The 17,504-nt window shown below is 26.8% G+C and overlaps 1 protein-coding gene across 2 annotated transcripts in view; it reads right to left on the bottom strand.

Annotated features, from left to right (window-relative positions):
• Positions 1-17,118, bottom strand: part of LOC114119804 (bestrophin-4) — a 49,394-nt gene extending 32,276 nt beyond the window's left edge. The window contains exons 1-5 of one of the 2 annotated variants that reach the window (XM_027981503.2): positions 15,779-17,117; positions 4,504-4,614; positions 3,965-4,139; positions 3,100-3,229; positions 764-1,005 (exon numbers count right to left, since the gene is read on the bottom strand). In XM_027981503.2, the coding sequence (XP_027837304.1) occupies positions 764-1,005; positions 3,100-3,229; positions 3,965-4,139; positions 4,504-4,614; positions 15,779-15,849 (729 nt within the window). In that variant the 5' untranslated portion in view covers positions 15,850-17,117. Of the gene's footprint in view, positions 1-763; positions 1,006-3,099; positions 3,230-3,964; positions 4,140-4,503; positions 4,615-15,778 lie in introns of both variants that reach the window. The other variant, XM_027981504.2, reaches the window with a different exon arrangement.
• Between the last annotated feature and the right edge of the window lie 386 nt (positions 17,119-17,504).

The raw sequence follows: 17,504 nt of genomic DNA, 5'->3' as shown, positions 1-17,504 counted from the left end.
AAAATTATTCTGATTGAAGAACGTAATATATATGCCATAATTTCGCTATTCGAGTTTGACAAAACTTCGATTATATTTTAGATCCTTAGATGTACATTTTTGTATGTAGTTGACGAGTCTAGAGGATCATCGGTATTCTTTTGAATATAATACGACGTAGGTAAACAGTAAATAATAAATAATAATATATAATATATTATAATATATCATGCACTTAATATTTAAGATTCTGATTTCCAAAAGATTGTGTACGTGCGTTTTTTTTTTTGTTAGTGTTTACATGCACATGCAAAGCTTAAGCAACATTAATAACAAATAAATTACAAAAAGAATATAAATAATGTCACACCAAGAAATCAACACTTTTACTATTACGATTAAACAAATGAAATAACTACAGTTATTAATAAGTTAAATTATTAATGAATATCATGACAAGTTTTCCCGAGAGATCTGCTGAATTTATTAATATTACAATTTTTTTATTATATATTATAGATATTTTATAATAAACTCACGAAGAAGTTAGCAACAAATGTTCAACAAAAAAATTATATCAAACGAGTACCTGTATGCTTTTTAAACAGTCGCAATTTATTATTCGTGAGAAATGAGAACATAAAATCAGCAGGTGACCAGGGAAGAACAAGATGTATGTTTTATAATGAAATGAAAACACAAATGAAACAAGAACGATAAAATGCTAAACAGAATAGATTTATATAAATAGGTATAGTCGGTAGGGTATTGGCAAAATGCTGACCTGTGTGTAGACGAGCGGCACGCAAACGGTGTCATAGCTGATCAGAGAACCCAGTCGGCGCCTGATGTCCGACAGCTCAACGAGAAGCGTCTGAACCACCTGGTCGCTGGATATGAGCGACTCCTTGCGAGCCCGGTTTATGATGTTGGTGGCCCACACCAATGGCATCCAATACTTGGACATTCCAGGGCTTCTCTCGTCCATCATTTCCACGATTTTTTTTTCGCTCTCCAACATGATTCCTGTGTCATGTCCAAGTTCGTTACACGTTCAACAACATAGACCCACCTCCCAACTCCAACCCTAACCACAACCCCACACTCGCACGGTCATTTATCAAACGGTCGATTGGTGGAGGTTATATATTATATTATATTTTCATTACCAAAAAATATTTAAACCATATAACCCTCGAATATTTTTGATTGTTAATTGTACATAAATAAGATACAACAAAGTGTACGAACAATCAAATACCTACTAGTATAGAGTACACAACAATAAACTGCAAGTTTCGAAGAAGAATAAACAGTTGATTCAAAATTATATAGATAGGTATCTAGACAAAAAATAAACGGATAGAGTACAATATTTAGGTAGTTGTAAAACAATAACATTGGCACAAATTCAAAATTCGCATTCATTAAGAGATAACTAATTCGGAAGTGAAAATCCTTGAAACTTTGTTTCTATTAACATCATATAATATTATGATATCTATTATAATTCACCATGTATTAGAAACGATTCTGTACACAACAATAATATTATTATATGCACATTGCACACACGTCACACCCCGATTCAAAGGTCACGAAAATGAAACAAAGAACTCGTGTATACTGATTATACTTGTTGTATTTCAGGCAGCATTGGGTTGGTATTATGAGTACTTTTGTAGGCTCAACTGCTCAAGACCAATTTGATTAGAAATTAATAAATTATCAAACGAAAGCTTTGCTTCATATTTGGACGTAGTCTTTTATTGATGACTGCAGTAAAGAAATGAGTGACACATATAAGTACCTTTGCGGAGAGAAACTAAGATGTATTATAATAACGAACGGCGACCAATTGATGAAGTTATATGACCATATCGTAACAATAATTGAATAAACATTGTATTATTTTCTGTGTGTTTTATATTTGTAATATACGAGTATGCAATACAATATATTTGCTGTGCGACGATGACGTGTGATCGAATTAAAAATGACAAGATAAATTTATGTCAGTTGACCATTGTTATTGTCAAAACTAATCCAATCGTAACGATCCCATCCCAGTAGTGTATATCTATATAGAGTGTATCTAACATATTATATACTATTGTTTGTAGCCTTGCAAGCACAAACACTACCTACCTACCACCATTGAGCATTGTTAAAATATTATCCTGTACGCATTCTACAGGGTTATCCATATTAACCAACTGCAAAAATTATTTTCCGTAAATTTTTGTATTTTTGAAGAAAAAAAATATATGTACGTAATAACATATTATTATAGGATGTATGTTATTAAATATAAAATTAAATAGTCTATAAATGATCATAGAAACATTTATATTTTCTAATACATCGAGTTGTAATATAATATAAATTATAAACTATTAGTTTTCTTCAAATACACAAAAATCGACTTTATAATAATCATAGTTGCTACCAAGTTCGTTAGCTGAACAAATCACGTATAACCTATCCATATATTTATTTATAATATTATTTCCATTTTAACGCGGTGGATTTAAGCTCTGGCTTCGAAATCAGCTTCAGGCATCGAATGTGCAAAAGGCGCAAAACTGTTTTTGTGGTCAGATACTTGAATTATGCTAATACACTCGTAATGTATGGCTAAAAATTGCTCTAGTAGTTATTAAGAAAATTAGTAATGATGAATGACGTACAGTATACAATATGTCTCTCACGCAGGTTTTATAATATAGATATGCCTACATCGAGAAAATAAAAGGCTATTCGAACAATCTAATCAATGTAAATCTACGGAATGATCCAATTCTTAAACCTAAACCGCTTCGAGACCCGTAACAGTCAAACATTCTTTGAATAAATTGATATTCAACAGGTTCTGGGTTAGTCTTATGTGCGAAAATAAAACCGGTTAAGGCTCTGGCACCACGTGTGCGAAGAGATAATTATTAATCGAGTCGATAATAAACAATGTTTCAGTCATTTAAAATATTTGATAACATAGTCATAATATATTTTATTATAATGTAGGTTATCGCTGGCTGTTTATGTACCTACTTAGGTTTAATTACATATTCAGACGGCACGTCTTGCAGTTTTATATACACATCAAAATTAAGTACTCACCGGCATCGACGATGTGTTGTAATGTGGGAAATCGTTTTTTCACCCTTATGCTCACTTGCTTCAAAGTGATAACATATGCCAGTACCGCATACCTTACTATGTTCCTCCTCATTAACCGCCCTCTCTCATCCTGAAATAAACAATATCGATATGAGTTAATGCTTTATGGATTAGATACCCTACATATAAAATAAAACCTTAAAATATGCATAAAACCAAATAATCAAATGCGCTTTAAAAATATAGGAAATTTCATGTACAAACTTACGGTATTTTATAAACTACTTAAAGTTGAAATAATATTATATCAAAAGCAATACGAGATAATATACATAACATATTATTGCGAAGACGATCGTTCCAGAAGTTAACGATTTTCATTGTAAACAAAAATATTAACAGTTGATAGAAATCTATAGGTATAATTAGGTTAGATTATGTTTATATAGGTATCTACCTACTATCAGTGGTACCAGAAATTATAATAAATAAAATCGTACACAGTTTTAGGATTTTTGTTGTTATAGACATTTTTAGGAAAATAAAAATTTTTAAAAAATAACATTAGGTATTTCATATCAATTAATTAAAAACTTAACCGAAACTACTTTCAAGTATTAATAATAATTTAACTATATTATACTAGTTGTAAAATAACTATCATTAGTAGCTACATAAGCTATGATGAGTGAATATATTTAACAATTCGTAAATTCTGTAAGTATAAGTACCGTATTCCCATTGATCCAAAAATACTAAGTTTATCTTATAGACTATTGTGGTGTAAGATACATGGTTCATTGATATATAATTTGTGTTTTCATATATTATATTTGATTAGTGATTACATTAAATAGGTACTTACTGTCGTCCCCGGTATCGCCGCACTTGCAAAAAGAGCTAACGTGTCGGGCCAAGGTAATAACCTATACTGTTCCCACCATCGTTTTACCACCAAACCGACATAGAAGCTCATAGCAAATGTTAACGGGACACTCGCAGAATGACCAGCTAAGTAACACCGGATTTTTATAAATAATCTGAAAAACAATACAAATTCATCAGTTTAAAATTTCTATCGCCTTATAGTGGATTCTAAATACAATAATTGATTCGTAGAATAGTTCCAACGGTTTGGAATGTTGGTGATTATAAACTTATTAGATTAATAATATACTAGTACAAAGAATTCTTTGTATAATCATACATTTATTTAGGTATTAAGTAGCATATCATCAATATCTTATATAAGTATCTATTTAAGCACTTTATTTTCTAATTGCTTATAAATATCCGTCTTATATAAAATTGTAAGTACGTGTATCAAACAGAAATCACCAACAATCCAAATGCTTGCCTTAAAATACCGTTTAATATACTGTTTATTTTAATGTTGTAACATACTTTTGCTGGGCTTCGGTGAATGCAAACCTGTATGCTAAATTTAAAGCAAAATAAACCATTAAATAGGCTGCTAATTCCCTCCATACAAGCTTGTAGACACTTCCTCGCCATCTAGAAACATTTTAATAATTATTTATCATCAATTATAAAAATAAAAATGAACTATTAAATATGTTTAGAAATTATTAATATTTATAAATTGCACATATATAATATGTATATGCATATATGTATGAGTATGATTAAAAAAATAATCAATTATCATTATAGGTAAATAATTTAAAATATATGCTTCAACAAATAATTTAAATTGTTGATTATTTTGTAAATAGAAATTGGAACTTTTCTACTAGATACATAAACGCTTATCAGATCTGACCGTGGAGTTCAGTGATAATATTTTTATTCATAAATATAATAATATGATATATTTTTATTGTATTTATTTCAATCTTTATACTAATTATTATGGTTACTATAATTAATATTTCTTTAGTCAAAGTCATAATATATTTTTATAAATAATCAAACACTTGAATTACCGTAAAATATGTTTAATTCTTTTTTTTTTTTTTGGATTTTCAATTGCTAACACTAGAACCTCACTAGCACTGTAGCATCCAATTACCATATTATATGTTCTGTATTTCTATTTTTAATAATTTAAATACATTTGTTAACTTTTGAAATTTTGACATTTTATATTTTGTTGCACTACTTGTACTCAATATTGTAAATGGTGTATACTATTATATAATATATACAATATATAAATAGTTATATCTTATATATAAAAATATTGAAGTAACCAAATAATTATAGGTATTAAAGTACTTAAAAATTATATAGGTATTCAATTAAATAATATATATTTTAATACCTAACGAGGTGTATTGAAATTAAAATATAATAGTTAATGATTGTACTTAATAGTATTCACATCAATTGTGGTCAGATTATTTTTATAAATAGTACTTCAATAAAAAAAAAGTAAGGAAGTGGCTACCTTTCTAGTACCTACTCTACTAAACATTGGGTGTCTAAGAGAATACTGTTATGAATGTGTTAAATTTGAATTCAATGATATATAATTGTATACGAAAAATGATTCTAAGCGTAGACGGTCTACGCCTATATCACTATAATTAAAGCATATTTCATGATAATATTATGTTTTTTTGATATACTTTTTCCAAAAATATTTATTTTATTATATTATTAGTATTTAATTATTATAATAATATATTAATGTATATATTATACCATATCGTATTTACTTTTATAATTCCACAGCAAAAATAAATTAGGTTAAGCCATAATATAAATAGTAAAGTAATATACTAATATCTTAAAACAAATCAAAATATCGTTGTGTATAATATAATTTATATAAAAGGTTTAAGTCTCCATAAAATATGTTTTTGATTTATAGAAAAATAAATAACACCGTCATTCATTGTTTAAAATACATAATATTGTTCAAAATATAAAAAGAAACTTGTGTTCAATTTTCAAATCTTTAGTATCCATAAAACAATTTTTATTAATTTCCAACCATAAAATAATGTAAACATTTTTGAAATTTTGACTTTAAACGTTTATAAAAATATATCACAACTATTAATTGTCAATATTTTTTAATTGGGATATAAACAACTTTTTAGGAACCTTGTATTAAACTTTCAACATTATTACCCGCTCATCAATTTTTTGTCGTTATTTATGAAAAAAAATTAAGAAAATAGAAAATTTTATTTGTCTATAAATAACTCAAAAGAGTTAAATTAATTTAAAAATGTTATCACATTTAACTCGTAGTATAATATTTAATATTATATCAAAATATTATATAAATATGTTAATACCTAGTAACGATTTCAAGTCTCTGCGGTTATTATTTTTTGAATATAAAAAAATCATTTTTGTCAAAACCAAGTCTAACCTAGAAATTATAATGTTAACTTAATTTTTTTTCGAGATTTAAAAAAAATACAAGAAATTTACTCTTGAAATTTTTAACCCCCGAAGTACCAACTATATCTGCAAATTTCTACCAGAAACCAATCTTTTAAAGTTCAAAATCAAAGCATTTTTACAGTCCTACAATGTAATGACAGACAGAAAAAACCCACACATCCTTGTAAAGTTAATACATTCATTGCTCCGTACAAAATCTAAAAATTCAACAAGTGAGTTCATTAAACGAAGAATACTAATATAATTTATAATACTTTATTTTTGCATCCAAATTTTAATTTTTTTACTGTTTTACTGACTTTTACAATATAATACAAATTATTATGACACAGCAGTAAATAGAACTATAGAAATCTGTATATAATTATACATTTTAAACAAAATAATGTAGAAAACAATAATTTCACTTACATAGTTACTCGAATTTTAGCATGGTTTCTATAATCATATAAATATATTATATATAGTTGCATAAATATATTACACCGAATCCTAAAACCAATATTATTAAAAAATACACCCATGCGATTATTTTGAAACGGTATTTGTATTTGTTGATATATTTTTTATTTTAAGAAATACCTCGATAGAAGTGGAATTTTGGAATAATTAAATATAATGAGTATAGTGTTTATTAATAAACAGTTCTAATTGTTTAAAAGCTATATACCTACAGTATGAAATTATATTATTATAATATATAAATAATTAAAATTGTAAAATTGGCTAATAACCACACAGCTGAAGTTTTAAAATAATAATAAGTTACATGTTATTATGTAACTTCAAGTTAACTAGGTATATCGATTGTTATCATAATGTCTCTTACAAAAGTGTATGTAATGTTATAGGTACGCAATAATGTTATATGGCCTTTTTTATCCAGCGTACTTTTTTTTTATTTTTACTTTCTTCGGGTCTACGCACTGTAACTAAATAAATACAATATTTATAAGCAAGGTTAACCAGTTTAGATGATTTACGGTATCGTAAAATCATTTTAGCGAATCTAAAACATTGACTATATTGTGTGTTACACCTACTTAATTACTGACGAAATCTTCAGTAGCACTAAATATAACTTGACTATGTAAATTAAATTGACTGTAATCTATATAATTATCTGTAAATATCACTGTAATACTAAAACATATTAGGTGATTAGGTGTACAAGGCATTGAGGTCGATTATACGAATTAGGTTAATACATTTTCTGTGTATTATGACTCACGTATTTTATAAATTTACGAATTTTTTTTTTAATAATAAATGTTTTTAGTTATAGAATATCTAGTTAGAATCTGTTTTGTAGAAATAATAAAATAATATAAAATAATACACTTATACACATATACCTATCTAAATAACTACCCTACTTATAATCTATAGCCGGTGATGTTTTTGTTTTTGAATTTTATTCAATATTATAAATTCATACTATAACTAGTGTCTATAAGTATCTAATATTAAATATTTACTAGCTAGTAGCTACTATCGGTTGTCATGATCCTTCATAACTAATATCAATAATATTATATCCTCAATCTCACCATATTATTCCCCCGAAAAACTCGAAAATATTCACCATAATATTATTTTTATTATGTTTTGTATAGGTGTGATCCATATGAAAACTTGAATTTCAAATTTAATATAATATATGTTAATGTGGTACCTCGTTTCGAGTTCCGCGTTTTACGGGAATAACGATTTGCATAAATACTATTATTGTCATATCATAACGAAGAAATACATTATGCGATAACTTAAATAATAATATTATTATCACACAAATATTATATACACAATGATTTTACGGTGTATCGGCCTCGGAACGGGCGTGCATGGTCAACAAAGTGCATTCTACAAAGGATAACCGCATTTTATAGATACGATTTAATACTGGAAATAGAACCGGTCATAATATCCTATACCAATACAATATATAATAAATAATAATACAATATAACCGGTCTATCGGACACCGCCCTCTGCAGTCAAGCACTACGGTACGTTCAGACGTGAACTAGGCTATTTATCTCACCTGGTCGCGAGTCTTCCAGCTGTGGATTCAGATTTCCTGGTCTGCAGTGTAAAGTTTTGATTACACTCCGTTCAATTTACACACCGATCGAGACGATTTCGATAAAAAAAACCGAATCAATAAGATGAAACCAAGTCGAAACGACTTACGTATAACGGGATGTATACAATAACTACTTATGAATTATAAGTTATAATAATAAACATATAATATGATGAGAAATAAAAACCTACATCTTTTGGAATCACTCGACACTCCGACAACATTATTGCACCGGTTGAATTCAAATATTTATTAAAATTGTTAATAATTTAATATACTCGTATATTATGTTATAATATGTCGTATTTCATAATATTTATTTATATTGGACTTTTCTGCGTTATAATATTTTTACGTGACGCTTAACCACTTCGTTGCGGTAAATTATATCACAAAAATGTATACCTACACGTATGCTGCTAGAAGATGCAGATTACCTGGATTTCTTTATAATTCGTGTTATCCTTTTACTTCCTCCAAGACAGTATATGTCTGCCTTCTATAAGCGTGTAGATTAGCAAACTAGATAGTTAATAATTATTAAGTGATAATCATTATAACAGCCTTTATGTCTAACGGAGATTTTAAGTCATACAAATTCTAGTTACTAGTGGCATTAAAGTAACGATAAATAATGCATTAATTATAAAAAGATTTACACAATTGCCTAACTATATATAGCTGGGAGACACGAGAATAAAATATCCTAGAAGCAAAAGAATATAAAACTAAATATATACGAAAGAGATAATTAATGATTATATCATAACATTATATACTGTATTATGTACAGTTAAATCATGTGAGTACGTCTCTTTTTACTCCAGTAAAGCAATTACATTTCAAATCTTAATTTTAATAATTTCGTATATACTTAAAGGCCGTATTTTCAAATGTCTGAGGTATTTTATACCAATAGATACTATAATTTTCTGTGGTGATATAAACTTCTATTTTTCAAAAGAGAACAGATTAAATAGGTAAGTAGGTAGGTAATCATTAAATAAAATTATCCACTAAACAACTTATAATAAAAAAAGAGTACTCATTTGGAAAAAGAAGTTCGAATTGCTACAGAACTTATAAGTATTAAGTAGCCTTAGTAGAAATAAATCATCTCAAGAAATTGAAAATTTGGTCTTTAAATGTCTTTAAAAAATCTGAATTTGATTTAATTCACTATTAAATGAAAACATTGGGAAGGGGGTGAGTATATATGATAAATCACCCTGGATAGTATATTATACTACATATTACACTATGTTGTGTACAGAGTTTGGTAAAAAAATAAATTTTTTTTTTTTAAAAAAAATAAAAAGAAAATTTGATGTAAAAAAATAATAATAACGTACCTATAACGTTGTCTAAAAAAATAATATGACTATGAAATTAATTGTATTAAAATTGTAAAATTATATTTTATTCCTACCTTGTCTGGAATAGTATATTTTTACGGTGTGCTACAGTGATTTTTTAACACATCGTTGAGTGTATAATACTGTAGTATAAAGCATACGCAGTTATACAATATAATTAATAATTATATTATACAAATTTTATTTTAAGCACATTTTAATGTTCATATAGTTACATATATATATAAAACCAGTGACGTATTTTATGAGAAGGAGTCATCTATGTCTGGACACCCCGCCTTAAAAAAATAGCCTAATATATTAGTATTTTTCTAATAACTATCAAAATATGTATATCTAAACTGCAAAAATAAAATAAATTAGATCGGACGATATGTTTTGGCCCGAAATTTCACCAAAAATATGTCACCATATAAAACAAGTAATACCTAAAATAAAATTACCTGGATACATTTTTATAAGTATATTATAAAACTACATAATTTATTGATTTGTTAAATATTTTTTTCTTAAACAAAATATAAATGTTCACATTTTTTTTTGTTAGTAAAGTGTGTTTTACATTATAGTTTATACTTTAACTAGCTTTACTTGGTATATGCATGCAAATATCAAGATAAACATGATATGGGATGTTATCGATTTTTTTATACTAATATGTCAGAATATCAGCAATATAATTATTGTATATAGTTTCGATCATTTTTCTTCTCAATATTTCCTTAATATATTGTGTTATACTATAATATAATACATAATGCATTGGTTTTTAACTTATCGTGAAACTTAGCTTTCTCTACAGAAATTTTTTATGTAATAGATAATAAATTCAATTTTGATTTATTTTGCATTTTTTCATTTTTATACATATCTCATTTTTAGATGAATTTTATTTTTTCTTCGCATTTACTGATTTTTAAAAATTTTAAAAATAAATTTTAAATTTAATCACACCTCTATTCAATAATACCACTATCGATATTTTTAACTATTTTAATAGGTACAATACGTAGATAGATACATTCCTAACCTAACGCCTTGGTCGCTCAGATAGTCAGTTTGATAAACATCGTGCAAATAAACAGGTTAGGTTATCGTAGATGTAATCGAATCAATTGATTATCGATCGTTAGATTCGAATTTAAAATAAAAAAACAAATAAATACCTACAGCCTAGTAGTATTTACAAGATTTGTTTACAATACAACATCTATTATAGGACCATAGGAGTACATGTAGATGGTACTTATCCGAATATATATAGGTGCATTACACGCGCACATATACTTTATATATGTACATATAATATACATATAATATACATTCCATTGGCTGTAGGTTCGTGATGGAGTACAGAAACATGTATAATAAACTTATAGACACCTACCTGGTATGGTGGTATATTATAACAACGGTGTTATCAAGATAATCGTAAAATAATATTATGAGAATATACATATATTTTGCGAACAGCTCTGATTACATACAGTTGGCACACGCGGACAAATTAATTTACCTATTTTGTAATCCATAAAGAAACTTGAAACGACGAACCCTGCAATCTGCATGTTGCTATGTTAGGAACTTAGATAGCTGGTACTAATAAATAATAGCTGCTTGTATACCTAAATGTTTGCGATTAAAGTTAAAATTTTTGAAACAATTTTTATGCAAAAAAATATATTTTGTGAGAAATAATTTAAAACAGATTTCAACATTGCTTGTTATTAAATTATTTTTGGAAATACCGACGATTTCTCAAAATTGAAACCTTCTGTAGGCTATAAAATGCTGCAGTACTATAATTGTACAATTCCACTATTTTCTCTATTTTCTCGCGTGTTCAAAGAATTTTAGAAACCTATAATACCTGCAAAGAATTTTGTTAATTAATAATTTGCTTATCTTTATTTCATCGTGATTTTTTTTAATTTTTTCAAAATCATATCATGTCAAAAAATATATCATTATAATATATAATATAGTTATATTTTGTCGATGGTAAAATATAGTATTTAAATTTACAAAATATAAATAATTTATAGGACAATATGACATATATTACTTACGACTCAAATATTTCTAAAACGCACAGGTAATAGTAGAAGGCTTTATTTTTTTTAATTACACACTTTGTTTGTCTATTTATCTAATAACACTTCAGTAGGTCATAAGACACAAACTCACGTGTTTCGTCGAGTAAAGAGGAAAAAAAATCAACAGTAAATCACGTTCAACAATAACAGCATTGTGTTTTCAAACAGAACGTACAAAAGCTTCGAAAAGGGCGTAGTTCATACATATTTGGGCGCACGTGTCTAGAAATTTAACTCCAAGTCGATTTCCGATCGCAATAATGCGTATCAAATATCTGTACGTACCTATATGGTATATATGTATAGATCGGTATGCGTTTACATTAATCAGTAGTTAAAAAAATGACAAAGTTATAATTATTATTAAAATGATAAAATTTTATAATAATAGTGATATAGGTATAAAAATGTATACGCGTTTTAGATAGGTATTCGATTTAAATAACAATGAGATATAAACTACTACCGCTGTAGTCGCTACATGTAAGAACTAAACCTTTTTCCTAATTTGACCTTGATGTATTTAATACTGATAATAATAATAATTATTACAATTAAGAATTACTTTGTGCGAAAAGTCGCTATAATTCAAACATTTCGATAAAATATCGTCGCGAAATAATGTATATTACAATGGCACTATGGCAGAGTATATACGAGGACAAGCTTGCATCTAACATATTATACATTAGATATACAAATAATACATCTCAACAAAACTCAACTAAAATGTGCTGTAATAACGATAAGGATCTATCGTTAGATCATTAACGGAGATATATTATATTATATATTTGTTACACTTGAATAATACAACGATTCTTTGTAATGAAAACAATATATAATTATATGCATTAAAAAGTCACTGAAGAATATATTTTTTTTTTGTTTTGTTCGAAGATGGTAAAAAACCGAGTGACCAAGAATAAAAATGCCCCTTCGTCTTCCATGACCTTTTATTATAATAAAAATATAAAAAGTTATTGGAGGTAGAACCTTGGAAGTAATTACCATGCCGTGGTATAATTAAAAAGTAATGATAATTATACTGTTCAAAATATTTATTGTCAATGTATTACTTAATTTTATAATGAACATTTTAAAAATGTATCATAATATTATGGTTCATCAAAACGGAGTGATTTTTTTAAGACATATGGGTATGTATAGTACTACCATTTATTGTTGCGCTATTATATAATTTATTAAAAAATTTAACACTGAAGTATCGGAAATAAAAAAAATTATGTCTAGTATCTATTTAAAAACTTACATCTTTACAATTCAAATACGTTGAATTTTTATAGAATTATTTATACATATATACATAGATAAGTATTTACTATAGATTAATATAGATATTATAGTTTATATATTACGTTACCATGGTTTATGGTCTATGATAGGTAACATATAAGTATATATTTTATATCCATACTGCAGTTTCTTAATAATATAATATAACAAACAATCAATTATTTAGCAAGATAATAAAATCGTAAAAATGTTTTTTTAATACTTATAATGGATATAATATATGTAACTTTAAATTTAAGAACCATCTAATATTCTGATAAATATTTTTAGAATATAACACATCGATAATTGTATATCAAAAAAAAAAACGGTATTTTCAGCACATCATATTTCATTACTCGAGTAAAATTTATAGGTACAATTTTCAATCCTAATTAGTAATTACTAATTAAGCATTAGTAAATAATTTTAAAATTTAAAAATTAAAACATGACCTCAAAATTTAACTAGAATTAATGAAGTTTTTTTAACTTATTTAGTCATTTAATATCACCGAAGTTCACGTAACCTATATAAATTTTGATCGATCCGCAAAATTATCGCCGAAGGGCTAGGCTAACAAACCAGTTTCATTATGGATACCTACTCCACGAATACTTTATTAATTATATGGTATATTGTATAATAGTGTTTATAAAATCACGAATTCCGATTATTATGATTGATTATTGATTATTATAAACTTCAAAATATTTAAAGCAAATTAATTGTATTATTAGTATTTTCCATCGACAACATATTAAACACGAAGATGTAATAAGTAATTACTGAATATTATAATATGTACCTATTTTACCTATTAATTACTTTTAAATTATCCAAAACGAAATAATACTGCTATACTAGAAGTAAATAATATCGTTATTTCACAATAATATATTTTATAGGTACATATTAACCTATATGGTAGTTATAATGGATATTTTATTAAAAATAATGAAAAATAATTCTTACTACCTAGCACTGCTAAGTAGTCAATAAATTTATTTTAGACATCAACAACAAATTAAGTGTGCCTAACTATAACTTTTATATATTTTAATATTTAGTATTTTCAAAAAATAATTCAGTAATTATAGATCCTCCCCCAGGAGCGGATCTAGAAATCACAAATGAGGGATTACGTATTGTAATTTACAAACAACCATAATATTTTTATAGTAATTTTATTTTATATAACTTAAAATATGGCCGAAGGGGTAGGCTGCCCCTTAGTCCCCCCTTCAGATTCTCGCCTGACGCCCCCCCCCCCCACAGGTTAGGTTAGGCAAACCAAGATTATTGATTTGAATTTTAAAATATTAAATAAAACGATTAAGTATCTAACTATAAATTTACAAACAAATAAGTTCTCACTACTCGTATGTTTAAAAAGAAAATTAATGTCTTAAAAATATTGTTTAACATAGCTCGTTTGAAGATTAGATAGGTACACCTTACACCTAATTAAAAGCACAATCGTATACAGTGTATTCACTAATTTAGGGAAAACTGAATTTTTCGGCCGGATTATATTGAAATAAATCGACTTTTTACAAACCGGTGGTATATAAATACACATTTATAGATACATTTCAAAAAAATTTTCATTTCAGTCTACGCATGCGCAGTAAAAATGTTTTTTTTAATTGCATCACTTTTATTTTAGGTCTATTTTTTTTTTTTAAAGCAATTTTGATGAATCAAATATGGTTCTAAATTCAAATTTGACTGAGTAAAAACCATTTCAATCTTAATAAATAATACATTTTTTTACTATTCTTAAAAATGCATAAAACCATTTATAATTATTTATTATTGGTTACTTTTTGAATATTTTTATGTATTTTATATATATATATATATAAGTGTTACAAACAAGACTAACATAATATGGGTATAAAATTATTTATTAAACAAAAATACCTACGTAAAAATATTCAAAAAGGTTCTTAAGTATTCAGTCAATTTTGAATTTAGAACCTTAGGTGATTCATAAAAATTACTTTAAAAAAATAGGCCACCCGAATACAAAATTTCAATATAACTCAAAGTAAGTGTTGCTGTATATAAAAAAAAAATGTATCTATAAATGAGTATTTATATACCGACAGTTGTAAAATAATCGATTTATTTCAATATAATCCGGCCGAGAAATTCAGTATTCCTTAAATTGGTAAACACACTGTACCTACATTAATCATAAAATAATTATTGTTTGTTGATACTATATAATTAAAAGTTGCATAGAAGTTATATAGATTGATCTACATACATGAGAAATATCCCATTTTCGGGGATAAATAAATTATATTACTCATACAACTTCTATGAAACTATAATAGAGTATAATAATATTATCAAAATACGTCCCAAGTGTTGATGTATTTCATAGGTAAAAAAATGGGTTTGATATACCACAAGACTTTCTAGTTTCTACTCACTTGCAAAGTATACTGCCAAAACATCCAAAACTACTTCCGTTAGCTACGAGACGCGAGTACGAAACGGTCATAATTTTAAATAGCGTAAATCCTCACGTAGATCGCGTATCCGTCAAACACCACGGACACTCATCGTCACATATTATTACAATTATTATTATTAATATTATAATCACATATCATTTAATTATTGTGTAACCAAGTTATGCAGTTCTGTGACAACCAATAATGTGTGAATAGATTACCAGAGAAATATCACTAAAACGAGAAGATCGATAAACGGATTTTTTTCAGTAAAAAATATATATTATTATTATTATTAAATAACACTTAAACACGTATCCATGCAATAAACGACAAACACAAAAGAGATAAAATTAATATAATATAATATAATATAAATGTGTTAATATTTTATTAATATTATTATTAATTCTATTACACACACACGCGAGCGCGATTGAACTCGTCAATCTGTCGTTCGACTTTCCGTCCGTACGGTTCTGCCACTTCTGTCGGTATCGTTCTGCGACCGCCAGACCGTCATCGGACTACGTATTCGTTATTTTCACTGCTCTCCCACCATCACTCCGATCGTTTTATGTATCGAAAACCTGCATGGTGTACCGCCGTAGTAATTGTATATTATGAGTACAGGTAGTATAGGTAAGGCAAACGCTACCATTATTATTATTAACATCATCATCACTATGCAGTTTAAGTAGATATCTATATAAATATGTGTTTATGGCTGACATACAACTTTATAGTATAATATATTAAGATATAATAATACGCGAATTTAAGTTTAATTTGTAATAACAGGCATGCATAAGTACATAGAAATATAATTTGAGTGTCTCCGCGATGGTGCTTGCTTATTAATGTTGATCAGCGGGCGTAGTACTTATGGTCGCTTGTATAAGCGTCTTATTACATTTTTTTTCTATTATACTTTGCCTTATGTGTTTCCTGGGACGATTAAACAAATATTACTATAATATTTGGTATATTCATAGGGCCAATAACAACATAAAACAATATTTAACAATGTTATAAAATAACCCGAACAGTCGTTCAATATTATAATAATATTAAATTCACTATGACGTTTTTCATTTTCTTTTTCCTCCGTAAAACAGGCTCTATACCTAGCTTTTATACATGAATATTGTTATTATATTTTTATTATAATAGTTTAATTAAGCCTATACAACGACGACGTAAATCGGTGTATCAAAGCTAATAATATTATATAATATATGTATAGGAACTTCGTTGTTGGCGATGATTGCAATGGCATTTAACGATATCAATATAATATTAAATAAGTAGGTACTAGATAGGTGATACGTAAAATGTATGCATATTGTATATCTCTATCCAAATAACAGGAGTTCGTTTTTTCTCAGTCTATATTCAGTCGGTGTTAACATTCCTCTGAAACACACACCGATAACAAAGTTCATTAAACACAATCACAGAGATTCTATGATATAAATGTAGGTATATGAGTAAAATAAGCAAGCCTATTGGCACTCCTTCCTATAATCTATTATATGACTTGCGGCTATGTGCACATTAAAAAATTGTAAATTAAACATGGTCATTACTCATTATATATTATAGGTAACATCATAATATTAATTCTGCTATATATTGTACTCGTAAATGATTATTTTCCAACAAACGAAAATTTAATGAAGCCATAAATAATATTTCAATG

The sequence above is a fragment of the Aphis gossypii genome, chromosome 2 (genome assembly GCF_020184175.1).
Source record: "Aphis gossypii isolate Hap1 chromosome 2, ASM2018417v2, whole genome shotgun sequence".
NCBI classification, from domain to species: domain Eukaryota; kingdom Metazoa; phylum Arthropoda; class Insecta; order Hemiptera; family Aphididae; genus Aphis; species Aphis gossypii.
This window is presented reverse-complemented; position numbering and strand designations above follow the sequence as displayed.